At 52.7% G+C, this 18,207-nt stretch overlaps 1 protein-coding gene across 1 annotated transcript in view; it reads left to right on the forward strand.

The window, feature by feature from the left end:
• Positions 1-18,207, forward strand: part of LOC144728062 (SH3 and multiple ankyrin repeat domains protein 2-like) — a 370,189-nt gene that overhangs the window by 231,514 nt on the left and 120,468 nt on the right. The window contains exon 14 of the mRNA XM_078607344.1: positions 14,207-14,406. Within this exon, the coding sequence (XP_078463470.1) occupies positions 14,207-14,406 (200 nt within the window). The remainder of the gene's footprint in view (positions 1-14,206; positions 14,407-18,207) is intronic.

The raw sequence follows: 18,207 nt of genomic DNA on the forward strand, positions 1-18,207 counted from the left end.
ACCTTTAAAATGTGAACACTTCTGAGAATTTGCAACAACACCACGAGAAATGCGCTGCATCCGGGCTCTGGAGCTGGAGACCACCTGGAGAAGATTCCAGACACGTGTTGATAATTTGATGATGGTGAACGAGTGCAGACTCTTTGACTTTTTGAAGCTATTAACATTACATTTGTGATCATTTAACAGTGTATTATCCGTTCTTTTTCAATTAGAAACGATAGTCCTATGTAAGTGTTAACATTAGATTTGAAGTTTTCGTGACTGCAATGGTCCATACTCTTTGGTTTTTTCGGTAAAGTCACGTAGGTAAAAAAACTAATTTTACACCTACGTAACTTTACCGAAAAAACAAAGAGTAAGTGTTAACATGTTTTTGAAGCGCCCTGTACTGGTAATTCCACGCGGTACCAGTCTTTGTTACCGAGAATGAAATCACAATTGGCGGATTCGGGATGGTGGCAATGGTCCAGCACGAGTGATGACAAACACAGCGGGAGTGTCAACAGTGGTGGTTGTTGTTGGTGGTTGTGGTTGTGGGGCAGATAAAGCACAGCAAGTTGGCACAGTAGGGGGCACAGGTGCCGCATCTGGCAGTTATCTCAGTCAACCCGTGGCACCCGGGTCTGTCCCGTGACCTCGTGACCAACGAGCCTTCGATCCTTGACGTGGCCTCAAAGTGCAATTGGCCTGGCACAGGCGGCGTGGAGACGTCACCACAGCGGGTGTTGTTGATGGTGGTGGTGGTGATGATACAAACGTCGATGTTGGTTGTGATGGTCGTAATTATTGAATCTAGCCATGACGGTCGTTGGCGACAGTTGTCAAGGCAATTACGGCGGTGGCAATGATAATTAATGGCATGGGGGGGGGGGGGCTTGCAATGGTTTTGTGGGTGTTGGGTCGGTGGTTGTTATGGATGTTGTGGGGGTGGTGTTGGTGGTGATAGTGCTCACCGCCAACAGCAGTGACGATTATCTGAATCGGTCTGGGGTCTCCCCTAGGTCGACTCAGCCTCAAATGGCTACCTGGGTGCGATGCGTAAACATCGCCGGGGGAGATAAAGGCGGTCGGGCGTGGGGCTGGCCATCCACCCCCTCGTGTGCCGTGTGGGCTTTCATTGGTGCTACTCGCTAACAGCACTTGCCCCAACAGTCTGTTAAGGCTACACGGGGGATCTTTGTCTTTGGTGGTGATCGTGGTTGTGAGAGCCGTGCCGTTGTGGTGCAACTTAGAGATGGAACGAGGTATCGTTTCATCAATATCGATTATAACATGCATCAAGTTACATGTGTAAAATTAGATGATGAAAAAAATCATATTTGTTTTATTTAGTGCTTTCATATTACTCCTGCAGTCACGAGGGGTGCCACCATTCATCACAATGCAAGGCAAATATATAGATTTTTGAATCAAATAAAAGTCCTCAATCGTGGTAATTCATCAAATCGCCAGGGATGTGAATCGTTTGGAATGAAGAGCTGGAGGAATTTGTAATTTCGTCATGGTTTGGGAAATAAAAGTTTTTTTTATTTTAAAGTAAGGAGAGAGAGGAGAGGGGGAGGGAGACAGAAAGAGACGTGGAATGAGCGAGGCACGCACAGAAAGAAACCCGAGAAAACAGATCAACAGAAGACACTGAATCTTGGGGGAGAGATGAACAAAAACTCTTTTAGCACGTAAAACACACTACTCTTTGGTTGTGGTTGTTCCACCTGACGACGGACGCTTGTGTTGCGCCCGAAACGTCGCGATTTAATTTATTTTATTTTATACCTTCGTGACTTTACCGAAAGAACCAAAGAGTATGGATCCCTGCAGTCACGAAAACTTCAAATCTACCTAAAGCACACTGAGCTGTATAGCTCTGACTCAGAAGCGACCTGCCCTGTCTATCGCAAACGATAGCTCAGCGAAGTGGCTTTTCGCGTGGAAACTTACTGCAGCCAAATCCTTCTAAACCCATGTTTCTAAATGTGGAGGGAAAAAAACCGGAGGTCCCGGAGAAAAATCCACGCTACCACGGGGATAGACATGCAAACTGCAGATATACAGCAGCAGGCGTCGGAGGTCGGGATCGAACCCACGACCTCCCTGTATACCAGGCGAGGTAGTTAACATCTCGCCACTGTGGCGAGATAGGGGATATACACGGATAAATACCGGGAGAGAGAGAGAGACGATGATGGGAAATGGGGTGACAGGCAGAGGCATCCAGTTTAGCACGTAGGGCTTTCGCGACCAATATCCATTATATAAGTGTTTTGGATCAAGTAAATATAAATGCGTCGTTAAAACCGCCACCACCTGGCTCAGCCAATTGGTGAGGTTTGTCACGTAAACAAAACGTGCCAAATCGTTACTACATCAGCACACCGGTGTGTTGGAGAGTGAAGCCACAACATTTACAATTGGAGTTCGACGTTTCGCCGATAATTACAACCAGCCTCATCAGGCGACAGCCAAATTATGGTGGCGTGTTTAACGACACATTTATATTTACGCGATCTAACCCAACATCAAAAAACCTCACGGATAATATTATTCGCGAAAGCCTACGTGCTAAAAAAGAAAAACCCTCAATACGTCAACTTAAACACAACGCGCAAATTCGTCACCAGTGCAGCACACACCCGGTGTGTTGCCATCCGCATGGACCTGAGGGATCCACATGGGATGCCGGGTCTCTCCAAGCGGCGGGGGAGCGGATGCGGCCGCAGCAGTAGCGGCGGCAGCAGCAGCAGCGGCAGCAGCAGCAGCGGCAGCAGCAGTAGCGGCAGTAGCAGTAGCGGCAGCAGCAGCGGCAGCAGCAGCAGCGGCAGCAGCAGCAGCGGCAGCAGCAGTCGCAGCAGCAGCAGCGGCAGCAGCAGCGGGCGTTGGCACGTAAGCCTCCCATAAGCCGCGATCGCTCTTCCACTGGCTCCATCAACTCGGGTGCCGCCACTGTTCACGTTTGAGCTTCCAGTTTTATTGTCTAACCAGGCGAGACCCCAGGAATATCGTCTGATTTGCAAGTGACTCTTGCGGGGGGGGGGGGGGGCAGTGGGGGGTGGGTCACCAACATCAGAGAGGACCAAAACAAATGGAGTGAATTTCAGTGATAATAATATTTTAAAAGTACAACAATGCTTGTCTGGTGGAGGAGTGGGAGGAGACGCCAACCTGGGCCCATCTCTTTGCGAGGCTCTACTGGCCTGCGGTGCAACGCCCCCCCCCCCACCCCCTAAGCCCCCTGCCCCCCACTAATCGCTGGCCAGGCTGCGATCCTGAAATTCACTGCACTTGAGAACTCCGTGGGATCTCACTGTGTGGCCGAGATTGCACTACGGGAACCAAGCCCCACTGTGTGCCCCGCCACCCTGCACCGCACTGCGTGCACCCCCAGCCACGCGTTCAGTGTTTTCTGCGTCCGCGTGCAGCTGCGCTGGCGGACGGATGGACGGGCGGGCGGAGCGCGCAGTCAGAACTTGAAATGGGCAGCGAGAGTTGGTCGCAGGTGCGCCGTTGAAAGCGGTTGATTTTGTTCACAGGCTGGCAGCAGAGTGAAAGTGAGAGACGGCGGTAGGGAGCTGGGGGGGGGGTGCAGATGAAGCAAACGCGTTTTGCGCGGATGGCCGTTCATGTTCTGGCGCCAGCGTCTCGATTGGCAGGTTGGCACGAAGCGAGCACGGCTGGCTACATGCGCAGCGGCAGCCAGCTTGTCCCACAGAGGGCAGCCATGAACGCCGGATGTTTGTTCGTTAAGGGAGGGCAGGCAGCGCGTTGACGATCGCGTGATAGGCAGGGAAAACCGCGTGGTATGGTGGCTGTATAATCATTAATCAAGTCGGCATAATTCATGCCGGGTGATTAAATTGGGCTTCACTAACGAGACGTTTGGCTAAACAGACAGCTTCGCCTCTGAATGTTTTTTTCGTCGTCCAAAGAATTGGCACCTGCGTGCAGGCTGGCAGATAAATGACCCACCCTTAAATCTTGACTTAAAGCTTTCGTGACTGCAGGAATTCATAAGTAGATAGGTTCAAAGAAAATATGTTGTTGTTATTTTCTTTGAACCTACCTACGTGACTTTACCGAAAGACCCAAATAATTACCCACCCTTGTTTGCATGGACATGTTTTGGTTATCTGCGTGACGGCGAAAGGGTGCCTGTGTGTGTGCGTTTTAGTGTAGCGGTTAGCACTGCGCTACGAACCCGGCGACCCGAGTTCGATTCCCGCTCACGGCCAACATCGGTGCCGATTATCTGAACCGGTCCTGGGCCTCCCCTAGGTCGACTCAGCCTCAAATGAGTACCCGGTGCGACGTGTAAACATCGCCACTTGGGAGACAAAGGCGGCCGGGCGTGGTGTGTTGCCCACCCACCCCCTCGTGTGCCACACTTTTGGCATTCATAGGTGTTACTCGCTAACAAGCACTTGCCCCAGCATCTGTTAAGGCTGCACGGGGGATCTTTGTCTTTGTTTTCTCGAAGCAAGCCGAAGCCATCAGCATGCAGGAGGCCTTGCTGGAGACAGCCTCAGCCAGCAACACCTTTCCCGTATGCCTCAACCCTTAAGTGTGCCCTACGGTGGCGTCGATCGTCAATATTTACATCTTAATGTAGTTTCAAGGAACATTTTCATCACGATGCGAAATGCGATTTGGACGGGCAATTTTAACTCCCCTCTTGCCCCTCTCTCCACCCCCAGCGAGGCAGAGGTAAATTTCTCAAAAGGGCCTCAAGCGAGGTGGTCTCCCAACGAGGAGTAGGAGGAGGAAAATGTTTTGCCGTTATTCTCCTCTCTGCATCTGAACACAGCATCCCTTCGCAGTCCACAAAGAAGGGCGAGAGCTCTTCTGGATTGCCGCATGCCGTTCGTCGCATGGCCCCTACCTCGTAACCCCCTCTCCGTTGCTCCCATCGAATTCGGACTCGAGCTATTCCCGCTGTTGTTGCTGTTGCTGCTGCTGCAGAATTTCGCCCTTCCGATGAATACTCGCGGTCGCTCGGAGGAGGGACGCGTGATTATTTTGTGCCCCCCCCCCCCACTAACAACCACCCCCACCCCCCACCTTTCCCCGGCGAAACTATTCGCAGTATTTACGCGAAACCGAATCGACGCATTTGCATGCGCGGGGGGGGGGGGGATGCGCAAGCGAGCGTGGGTTTGCGGCAGAGGTCGCAACCGGGTACCCGATACCCGTACCCTACCCGATACCCGGCTACCCGTACCCGGCCGGGTACGGGTAGCCGTTTGCGACCCTGGTGCAGCCGGGTACGGGTACGGGTAGGCCGTGAGTCACTGGTGAGTAGCCGTTTGTCACTCATTTCGGGTAGGGTACGGGTACGGGTAGGGAACGGCTACCCTTACACGGCCGGGTACGGGTACGCATTTGCGACCCTGGTGCGGCCGGGTACGGGTAAGGAATCAAAACCCGTTTGCGACCTCTGGTTTGTGGTCTCGCTCAACGTTCAAAGTGGTTCTTTTTTTAACAGCGACCTTATTATTATTCGTAGCGGATGCTTTTTTTTTATCGATGATAATGATGATGACGGGCAATTGCGTGCGGGGCGAAGCTAAGAATAAGAAGGGGGCACGGATTTGTTTACAGACGACGCAGACGCGTCGCTCGCTCGCGGCTTGTGACGCACGACAGCGTGCAACATTGGGGGGAAAAGGCTCCCTGGCGGGTCGCGAATATATGGCCCATTACAGAGGACCGTGCTCGGTGGGAATATAGATTGTGGCATTAACGGCCCTCATTTGCATGCGCCGTCGTTAGGAGGGGCGAGGCCGCGAGCGAGCGAGGGGTGTTCCCTGCGATGGGGCGCGGCGCGCACGCGGCCCCACGGTCATCCGGCGCGCGCGCGCAAGCAGCGTGTCGCGCGGAATACACACACCTAGCACACACACACCTAGCACACACACACACACCTAGCACACACACACCTAGCACACACACCTAGCAAACACACACCTAGCACACACACACCTAGCACACACACACACCTAGCACACACACACACCTAGCACACACACCTAGCACACACACAAACCTAGCACACACACCTAGCAAACACACACCTAGCACACACACACCTAGCACACACACACACCTAGCACACACACACACCTAGCACACACACCTAGCACACACACAAACCTAGCACACACACCTAGCACACACACCTATCACACACACCTATCACACACACCTAGCACACACACCTCGCACACATACCTAGCACACACACACCTAGCACACACACACACCTAGCACACACACACACACCTAGCACACACACACACACCTAGCACACACCTAGCACACACACCTAGCACACACACACACCTAGCACACACCTAGCACACACACCTAGCACACACACACACCTAGCACACACACACACACCTAGCACACACATACACCAATCACACACACACCTAGCACACACACACCTAACACTCACACACACCTAGCACACACACACACCTAGCCCACACACACACCTAGCACACACACACCTAGCACAAACACACACCTAACACACACACACCTAGCACACACACACCTAGCACACACACCTAGCACACACACACACCTAGCACACGCACACCTAGCACACACACCTAGCACACACACACCTCACCTAGCACACACACACCTAGCACACACACACACACCTAGCACACACACCTAGCACACACATACACCTAGCACACACACACCTAGCACACACACACCTAACACTCACACACACCTAGCACACACACACCTAGTACACACACACCTAGCCCACACACACACCTAGCACACACACACCTAGCACACACACCTAACACACACACACCTAGCACACACACACACCTAGCACACACACCTAGCACACACACACACCTAGCACACGCACACCTAGCACACACACCTAGCACACACACACACCTCACCTAGCACACACACACACCTAGCACACACACCTAGCACACACACACACCTAGCACACATACCTAGCACACACACACACACCTAGCACACAAACCTAGCACACACACACACCTAGCACACACACACACCTAGCACACACACACGTCTAGCACACGCATACCTAGCACACACACACACCTAGCACACACACACACCTAGCACACACACACCTAGCACACACACACACCTAGCACACACACACACCCCTAGCACACACACCTAGCACACACACCTAGCACACGCACACATCTAGCACACACACACACCTAGCACACACACACACCTAGCACACACACACCTAGCATGCACACCTAGCACACACACACACCTAGCACACACACACACCTAGCACACACACACACACCTAGCACACACACACACACCTAGCACACACACACACACCTAGCACACACACCTAGCACACACACCTATCACACATACACACACACCTAGCACAAACACCTAGCACACACACACCCCTAGCACACACACACACACACCTAGCACACACCCTATCACACATACACACACACACCTAGCACACACACACCTAGCACACACACCTTGCACACACACACACCTAGCACACACACACACACCTAGCACACACACCTAGCACACACACCTAGCACACACACCTAGCACACACACCTAGCACCACACACACCGCGCGCACACGCAAATTCGCCACTGTTAATGGTCGTGAGCGGGAATTGGAACTCAGCCGGGTTCGTAGCGCAGTGCGCTAATCACTACACTGCTATCGATCCCCACCCCGCGCACCCACACGCGCACACACACCCCGCGCATCACCCACACACACCCCGCGCACACACACCCCGCGCATCACCCACACACACCCGCACCGGCGCACCCACACACACACATCGCGCAAAACACACAAATACAAAGATCCCCCGTATAGCCTTAACATACTGCTAGGGCAAGTGCTGTTAGTGATCACCTATGAAGGCCAGCAGGGCACACGAAGGGGTGAAGTGGCCAACACCACGCCCGGCCGCCTTTGTCTCCCCAGTGGCGATGTTTACACACCGCACCGGGTACTCACCACCCCTCGCACACACACACAGCGAACCACACACACACCCCACACACACACACCCCCCGCACACACACACACAGCGAACCACACACACCCCACACACACGCACCACACACACACACACAGCGAACCACACACACCCCACACACACACACATCCCACACACACAGCGAACCACACACACCCCACACACACGCACCCCGCACACACACACACAGCGAACCACACACACACCCCACACACACACACCCCACACACACAGCGAACCACACACACCCCACACACACGCACCCCGCACACACACACACAGCGAACCACAAACACCCCACACACACACACCCCACACACACACACACCCCACACACACACAGCGAACCACACACACCCCACACACACGCACCCCGCACACACACACACACACAGCGAACCACACACACCCCACACACACACACCCCACACACACACACAGCGAACCACACACACCCCACACACACACACACAGCGAACCACACACACCCCACATACACACCCCACACACACGCCCCACACACACACCCCGCACACACACACACCCCGCACACACACAGCGAACCACACACACACCCCACACACACACACCCCGCACACACACACACAGCGAACCACACACACCCCACATACACACACACCCCACACACACACACAGCGAACTACACGCACCCCGCACACACACCCCGCACACACACACACACCCCGCACACACCCCCCGCACACACACACACAGCGAACCACACACACACCCCGTAGACACACCCCCCGCACACACACACAGCGAACCACACACACCCCACATACACACACCCCACACACACACCTATACGCATTGCACGCACGCGCGTAGAGCACACAAAGCACTTACGTTGATTTGCGACGAGCGCAGAGAGAGAACTGTACTGCAGCCACGTTATGTCAACAACAACAACAACAAAATCCCCAGCAACAACAACAACGACATCATCGGACCAGACTCAAATCGCTAACACGCCGCCCCAAACCTTGATGGACCCGCTCAACAACAACAACAACAAAAGACAACGTTACACATGGGGCGAACTGCACCCATTGGTTCGTCGGGTCGTGTGGAGAGGGGGGGGGAGGAGGGGAGGAGAGGGGGTGAGAGGGGGGGGGGGGAGAGGGGGGGGGGGAGAGGGGGGGGGGAGTGGGAGGAGGAGAGGGGGGAGAATAGGGGGGGAGTAGAGGGGGGAGAAGAGGGGGGGAGAGGAGTGGAGGGAGGAGAGGGGGGGGCAGAGGGGGGGAGGAAAAGAGGGGGGGGGGGGAAGGGGGGGAGGAGAGGGGGGGGAAGGAGAAGAGGTGGCAGGAGATGGGATGGGGAAGAGGGGGGGGGGGGGTAGAAGAGGGAGAGAGAAGATGGGGGGACGAGAGGGGGGGGGTTCAATGAGAGAAAAGAACGAGACGTGGGAACATCACGCACTCTCGTCACGTTTGCCGTAACCTCTCCGCCGCTCCAAAGACCGCGCACGTGAAGTGCGGGTTGTGTGCACCCTCCGATTAGCACGGTTGGCTGCGTACGGTGCGAAAGAAGTCCACCGTAGTGGTTCCCGCACGTGTGCTCAACCCACCCGCTGTAGCGTTGACAAATATCCCCCATGTAGCCTTCGACGCCAGGCCGCCTCTGTCTCTACCCCAAATGCTCGATGTTTTACGCACCGCACCAGTGTTACTCGTTTAAGGCTGAGTCGACCTAGGGGGAGAGGCTCTGGAACCGCGTCAAATATTCGCTGGTTACTGGTGCTGTGAGCGGGTCGCCGGGTTCGTCGCGCAGTGCGCTAACCACTGCACCACCGCTCCTCACTAGCCGCTGTGTGTGAGCGAGCTTATTCGTATCATGGGACCTTTTTGCCAATATCAAAGTATGAAAATCAAGAATAGGTTTTGTTTGCACACCCAGCCCCTCCCCACCCTCCCCACCCAGCCCCTCCCCACCCAGCCCTTCCCCACCCAGCCCCTCCCTGCACGACGGACACAATAATCCTCTGTGGGCTGGTGTAACCAGGAGGTTCCTACCAGTATAATCAAAGAGTAAGAAGGTAACTATTTGGCGTTGTAATAATCGTAACGCCTGCTCTTTTATTTGCCAGAAAAGGGGTAAACCCGATTTTTATTTGTCAGACCTGATTCGTGTTTGCGGAAGGCAGGTTCCGCTAATTCGTGGCATCACGAGAATGGAACGTTGGGCTCGCACTGGTATGTGGTTTGAACCGTCGATCACAACAGCGTTGGCACAACTCACTTAATACAGTAAATTCAGCTGTGACGGTCCCACCTGATGACGGAGACTTGTGTTGCCTCCAAAACGTCGTGATTTATTATTTTATTTCTATTATTTCTATTATTTATTGTTATTATTTATTTTTACCTACGTGACTTTACCGACAAAATCTAAGAGTACGTTGGCACAACGTTTGGCCCAACATTCAATGTTTACTGGACAATACCATCAGCATCGACTTTCACTTTTATTTACACGAAGGACACTCCAAACCAGACAATCTCAACCCCAAATCCGTAAACAACAACAACAACAACAAACAACATCATCATCACAACACAACAGTGCTGGCCGGAAAACCGAACGTTTCAAACAACAATAACAACAGCAGCAACACATCAAACGTGCTGGTTTGAACAAACAAGCACACAGCATCCTTTGTGCGTTCTGCAAACAACAACAAAAAACATCAGCAAAAATTGCTTAAAAAGTGGCAATCGCGCTCCTGGTACCTTCAGGTCGCCATATAAACAAAAACATTCCAGGAAAATGTGACCGACTAGCACTCTCTTTACCCATGGTTCTTCATCTTTACTACAGCCTTTGCACCCCTTTCATTCTCAATCGTTATTTGTATTTATTTATATATGTCAATAAATACATAGGGGTTTGATGAAACACAGTAAATTGTTCTTACGTGCCCGTGTTTAATTTGTGTTTTCGATTATTCGCCTTAAAATAAAAATCTGGCCACGTCTCGCACCCCCAGAAAGGGCATCTCTCACCCCCAGATAAAGAGGAAGAACCACTGGTGCATTATATAGCGTAGTGTATAGTGTAGTGTATAGTGTAGTGTATAGTGTGTAGTGTATAGTGTAGTGTATAGTGTAGTGTATAGTGTAATGTATAGTGTCGTGTATAGTAGTGTAGTGTATAGTGTAGTGTATAGTGTCGTGTATAGTAGTGTAGTGTATAGTGTAGTGTATAGTGTCGTGTATAGTGTCGTGTATAGTAGTGTATAGTGTAGTGTATAGTGTCGTGTATAGTAGTGTAGTGTATAGTGTGGTGCAGTGAGTCTTCACCTTTACTGCAGCCTGCGCCCCTTTGGTTCTGAGTCGTTACAAAAATGTATAATTTTAATAAATACATAGGGGGTTTGATGAAAAAAATATTTGCACTTACGGGCCTGTGATAAATTTGCATCTTGGATTATTCACCTTCTAAAAACAAATCTGGCCCATATCTCGCGCTCCCAGAAAGGGTATCTGGGGTGGCGTGCAGCCCAGGTTAAGAACCCACCGCTGTTTACCAACATGTTAAAAAAAAACACATCGACCACATCCTCAATGCGCGTTGCAATTCGCAACGCTTGGATGTGAATGGGACGCGGTTTTAACGCGGCATTTCCCATGAGCGCGCGGGTGCATTGACCCCGCATTGTTCATCCTCGGGGTGTCGCGATTTAGCCTCCATTCCCATGCAGCTCGCAACCCCCCATCGCTCACTCATTCGCAGCCGCGCACACACGCAACACACAAAGATAAATATACCCCACCGCCGTATAGCCTTCGCCAGACTATTGGGGCAAGTTCCGTTTTCCGATCGCACCCATTCAGGGCCGGAGCGAGCACACGAGATGGTGTGGAGTGGCCGACACCAAAGCCCCCACCGCCTTTGTCTCTCCCCCCACCTCCCCAGCTCTGACGTTTTACACACCACACCGGCTACTCGTTTAAGGCCGAGTCGACCTAGGCGAGGTTCAGATATTCGTCGCTGGTGATTGTCGCGAATCGAACTCGCTCGGGTCCCCGCCGGATTTCGCTGTGCGCTAAAACCACCGCACAACCGCTCCCCAGCTCAGCACCCCGACAGCCACACGCAGCAGCAGCAGCAGCGCTCACGCGGCGTATCCCGCATGATGAGGTCGCGCGGAGCGCATCGTGATTCCACCGTTCTGTATCCTCCTCGTACGTGTGTGTGTGTGTACACGCCAGAGTGTGTGTGTGTACACCTGTGTGTGTGTACACGCCAGTGTGTGTGTACACCTGTGTGCGTGTACACGCCAGTGTGCGTGTACCCCTGCGTGTGTGTACACGCCAGAGTGTGTGTGTACACGACATAGCGTGTGTGTGTGTGCACGCCAGAGTGTGTGTGTGTGTACCCCTGTGTGTGTGTGTGTACACGCTAGTGTGCGTACGTGGCGCGCTGCGCTACGAACCAGTCGAACCGAGTTCGATTCCCGCTCTCACGACCAACACCAGTAACGATTATCTGAACCGGTCTTGAGCCCTCACCTAGGTCGACTCAGCCTTAAATAAGTACCTGGTACGGTGTGCGGTAAACATCGCCACTGGGGGAGACAAACGCGGCCGGGCGTGATGCTGGCCACCCACCCCCCTCGTGTGCCACAGTGCCGGCCTTCACAGTCGCTGCTTACTCGCAAACAGCACTTGCCCCCAACAGTCCGCTAAGACTACACGGGGGATCTTTGTCTTTGTACTCCACACACACACAGAGGGATGTTGGTGGTGGTGGTGGGGGGTGGAGTGAACGTCACAGAAGAGGCGGCCCACGCCACGCGCAGCAGTAAATCTGCGTGCGTGCCACGGATCGAGATGTAAATCCGTGTCCCCCGTGCGAAACCTCACCCCGCCTACAACCTCCTCGCTGGGGGGGGTCCTGCCACTTGCTCTCATCCTCTCTCTCTCTCACAGCACACACACACCAGCATCTCTCCCCGTCTCCACACCACCACCACCCCCCCTTCCTCGCTCACCCCATCGCCTTCTCGCTCCTCGCTCAGAGCGCGGAGTGCGTGAGAGAGGAGCGGCGACGATTCGGCTCGGAGGATACCCCGAGCACTCCGGATAGCGCCGGGATTCGTTCCCACTGCCCCCGCCACTCCAGTAGCAAAGCGATATTCAGCTGTCTATATAATTGTCATCGGTATCACAGTTGTTGTTGTCAACGACATCATTGCCATACACCGATGCGCTCTTCGGTGTAGTAGAAGAAGAATAATAGTAGCACCTATACCCCCCCCCCCCCCTCCGGCGATTTACTTAGTCCGTCCGCTCGGCTTAAATAATAATAATAATATTTATATTTTTTGTTAAATCGATAAGAGTTGCGCGAGGCGGAGGGGTGGTGTTGTTTTTTTTAAGAAACGAGAGGAGAAAGCGATGCTGCTTTCCGAAACTGCGGTGGATGTTGCTGTTTCTGTCATCTGTACTGGATCCCATGTATCGCTCGTCAAGGGAGCTGTCATCCTCCGTAGCCATTCAGACGACTCCGACGGCACCACCACAGCCACCACCACCACCATCATCATCGACGGCGTCGTCTTCATTCACCTCGTCGGGCGTCGTCCTCAAGTCGTCCTTCTCGCAGGCCATAGCCAAGCAGCTGACCAAGCCGCCGGCCCGCAAGCACGTCTCCCTGCCGCCCCCCGAGGCTCTGTGCGCGCAGTCGCTCGCCGCGTCCGCAGCCAAGTCAAAGTCCCTGTCCGCGATCGCGTCCGCGTCGGCCGTAAAGAGGCGCTCGATCCTCAAATCCGTTTCGTACTCGGCGACATGGCAGCCACACGCGATGCCAAAGCAGCAGCAGCAGCAGCCGCAGCAGCAGCAACCGCAGCCGCAGCAGTCAAAGCGAACGTCGTTACGGGAATGTGGAATGAGCGCTTCGCGCGGCCTCGTGACGACCTATGTGTTTGTGCCCCCTCCTCCCGTGCACACCGCGGGACCGTCCCGACAACGGGACGACACCACCACCGCCACCACCGCCGCTCTTCTCCTCCATCAACAACAACAACAACACCACAACAACAATCATCACGGCGTCGGCGTCGTCGGCGGCGGCGACCTCCTCCTCCTCCACCACCGACGCCACCACCACGAACGGCTCAGCGCGAGCGTCATGTCCCGCAAGAGCGGCCTCGCCGCGTCGCTGGGAGGCGCGGGCACCCCGGGCTCCCTGCTGCTGCTGCAGGGCGCTCCCAAGAGGAAGCTCTACAGCGCCGTGCCGGGGCGCGCCTTCATCGCGGTCAAGTCGTACGCGCCCCTCGGCGACGGCGAGATCCAGCTGAATAAAGGCGAGAGGGTCAAAGGTGGGTGTGAGATGCGTCCGTGGCCTTCCCCCCCCCCCCTGCTCACGCCACCACATTTATTCTCCTTCCTACTCCCCGCGTGCATCCCCGTCGGCTCTGCGACGGTGTTGAAGAGGGTCTTGGGTGCGCGCGTGGGTGCGTGTGTGGGTGCGTGCGTGGGTGGGTGCGTGCGTGGGTGCGTGCGTGGGTGGGTGGGTGCGCGCGTGAGTGCGCGTGTGGGTGCGTGGGTACGTGCGTGGATGGGTGCGTGGGTGGGTGGGTGCGCGCGTGGGCGCGTGCGTGGGTGCGCGCGTGGGTGCGCTTGAAATTAATTGGCCTTCATAGGTGCTCGCTAATAGCACTTTCCACCCCCCCACCCACCCTAAAGTCCTGTTAAGGCTATACGGGGGATCTTTGTATTTGTTTTTATTGTGCTTGGAATTAGTGGGCGGCGGTGAGCGCGCTGCGCTACGAGCCCGGCGACCCGGGTTCCATTCTCGCTCTCACGGTCAACGCCAGTGACGATTGTCTGAACCGGCCGTGGGCCACCCCTAGGTCGACTCAACCTCAAATGAGTACCTGGTGCGAAACATTGGCCACGAGGGAGACAAAGGCGGCCGGGCGTGGTGTTGGCCACTCCACCCCCTTAGTGTGCCGTGCCGGCCTCCATAGTTGCTACTCGCTAAAGAGCACTTGCTCCAAACGTATGTTACATGCTGTACGAGGGGGGGGGGGTCTTTGTGCATCACATTAAGAAGGGGGAAAAAACAAACAAACTTGGTAACTGCGCACGTGGCCAACTTAATTGTTGTGTTCTTTCAATGAGGTGAAACCCGACTCAATGCGGCGTTGACACCCGAGTTGATGGTCCTCGATTGATGGTTTGTGGATAATCAACCTTGCCACACCCACCACAGGTAGCCCACACAATGAACTTATTATCCATAGATCGCGTATAAATATTTAAATGTGTCGTTGAACCCGCCGCCACCCCGACACGGCTAATTAGTAAGGTTTGTCACGGAAGCGAAACGTGCCAATTCGTTACTAGTTCAGCACACAACCGGTGTGTTGGAAAGTGAACCCACAACATCTACAATTTAAAAGTAACGAATTGGCATGATTTGTTTACGTGTCAAGCGACAATTGAGAAATTAATAATTGTTGTGGGTTTACTCTCCAACACACTGGTGTGCTGAACTCGTAACGAACTGGCAGGTTTTGTTCACGTGATAAACCTGAATTCATTGGTTCTGCCGGGTGGTGACGGGTTTAACGACACATTTATATTTACGCGATCTAACCCAACAAAAACCTCTTGTGGATAATATTGGTCGTGAAAGCCTACTTCAATCCACTTACATCTTTGATACCACCCAACCCACGACCCCCTCCATAAACAATACTGTAGCCTGTAGACAATTATTACTTCGTGGGTTATTCGAGGGTTTTTTTCCAGGGCATCCCTCAAATGGCAATTAACCATTTGCAACAACAAACAAAAAGCCACCGTTAAATTAATTCTCTAACAACCACTCGTTATTTGACGTGCAAGCTAATGTATGCCTTAGAAATAAATACATTCTCGTCTTGGTCAAATGGTCGAATGCATCACCTGGGTGGTTATTCCCACCGATGGCGAAATATACCTATATTCGGCACGTTTACGCCAAAAATATGACTGAAATTAACATTTGCCAGAATGTCAGTTGTTTGTTTGTGTTAAAGGCCACGGGAAATCAACCATATACGTGATCAGCCTAGAGCATTCCAAGAAAAGCTGTGTGCATTTCCCACCGTTACCCACATCATTCCACAAACCTGCACATTCAAAATGTTGCCAAAAATATGATTGAAATTAACATTTGTCAGAATGTCAGGTGTTTGTTTGTGTTAAATGCCACGGGAAATCAACCATATACGTGATCAGCCTAGAGCATTCCAAGAAAAAGCTGTGTGCATAATCCACCGTTACCCACAGCATTCCACAAACCTGCACATTCAAAATGTTGCCAAAAATATGACTGAAATTAAGATTTGTCAGAATGTCAGGTGTTTGTTTGTGTTAAATGCCACGGGAAATCAACCGTATACGTGATCAGCCTAGAGCATTCCAAGAAAAAGCTGTGTGCATAATCCACCGTTACCCACAGCATTCCACATACCTGCACATTCAAAATGTTGCACGTTTCTAAATGCTGATGGTAGAGAAACCTTTCCTAAAATCGCCTGGCACCACTCCCTCCCAGCGTTTCGCAGGCGCTCGGGGTGGATTGTCGCTTCACGGGACAGTGATAGACGGCGACGGCTTGGGGAGGACTTCGTGCAACGGGTGGATCGATTGTTGCCTCTGGCCGTCGCCTGACGATGCTGGTTGTGATTACTGGCAAAACGTCGTACTCGAATTGTAAATGTTGTGGCTTTAATCTCCAACACACCGGGTGTTGTGCTGTACTCGTAACGAATTGCCATGTTTTGTTCACGTGACAAACCTTACTAATTCGCTGTGTCAGGTGGTGGCGGGTTTTTAACGACACGTTTATATTTGCGCGATCTAACCCACAAACCTCGATCATAGTGGTGATGATGACGCCGATGATGTTTTCCATTGTCCTTCGTTTCACGGGCGATGGATATCGCACGCAGCACGTTTGAAAATCGCATCTTAAACCGCGAGGCCACGATGAAAATTGAGTCCGCGTGTTCACACATTTTTTTTTTCAAAGTAGCCTTTCCGATCCGTAATTTATACGGCGGCCTTCCGTGGCCGCAATTTCTTAAAACGTCCCCCGCGCTTCGGTGGGGAGGGGGGGGGGGTGACGTTGACACGGAATTTATTGGGAGCGGTTTAATTCACTTAAGGTTCCCTTATCAACAAGTTGACGAGGGCCTCTCTGGTGCCACGCTGTTTATTCTGATTGGCCGCAGCATGACAAGGTGGATTAAATGTAAGGGCAGGGTCCCGAGGCAATTAAAAAGTGATCGTTGACCCGAGTATTTTTTTTTAAAGACACGTCACATAACGTTGCCGTTATCTTCCGCCATTGGATATGCGGATGGTATGCCCCAATCCATAATTGAGGTTTTTTTTTGGGTGAGATCGCATATATATTAATGTGTCGTTAAACCTACCACCACCCGACAGCCAATTAGTAAGATATGTCACGAATACAATCATACCATTTCGTTATTAGTTCAGCACACGGGCGTGTTAGAGAGTAAACCCACAACATTTACAATTCGAGTACGACGTTTCGCCGGTAATTACAACTAGCATCATCAGGCGACAGCCAGAGGTGTGCCCCAATGACTGCATTTATTTAAACTGTTATAATAATGAGCTCCTTAAGTTTTAAAATAATGCCAGAATAAGGTATTTGGAAAACGTGCACGTTGGTTTTGCAGTCACGCAGTAACGCTGCCAAATAACACAAATGCAACGCGTTGTTACGTACAGTCGATACATGAATAAAATATTTGTTTTCAGTAAAACCTAAGAGGGAGCATCAAAATTCGGACAGCCACACGCGTTTTTTTCGTTGCTCTTGGCCCATCAACTGATGCGTGTTTACCACAGAACCCCCTTCGCCCCCCCCTAATCGATCATGCTCAATCCACCGCTGGATGAAGACCTTCCCAAGCCATTTCCATCTCCCACGGTCTGTGTGCATGTTGAGCTTCTTTCGCACCGTACGTAGCCAACCGTACTAGGAGAACAAACTAAACGCAGCAATACAGCGATTCATCCCGCTCATCCGTTGGTTCATTCATTCACGCGAGCTGATTTTATCGCTCCATCTCCGCCGGTGGACGTCCTCTCTC

This window comes from Lampetra planeri, chromosome 27 (genome assembly GCF_965212315.1).
Source record: "Lampetra planeri chromosome 27, kcLamPlan1.2.h2, whole genome shotgun sequence".
Classification (NCBI taxonomy): Eukaryota; Metazoa; Chordata; class Hyperoartia; order Petromyzontiformes; family Petromyzontidae; genus Lampetra; species Lampetra planeri.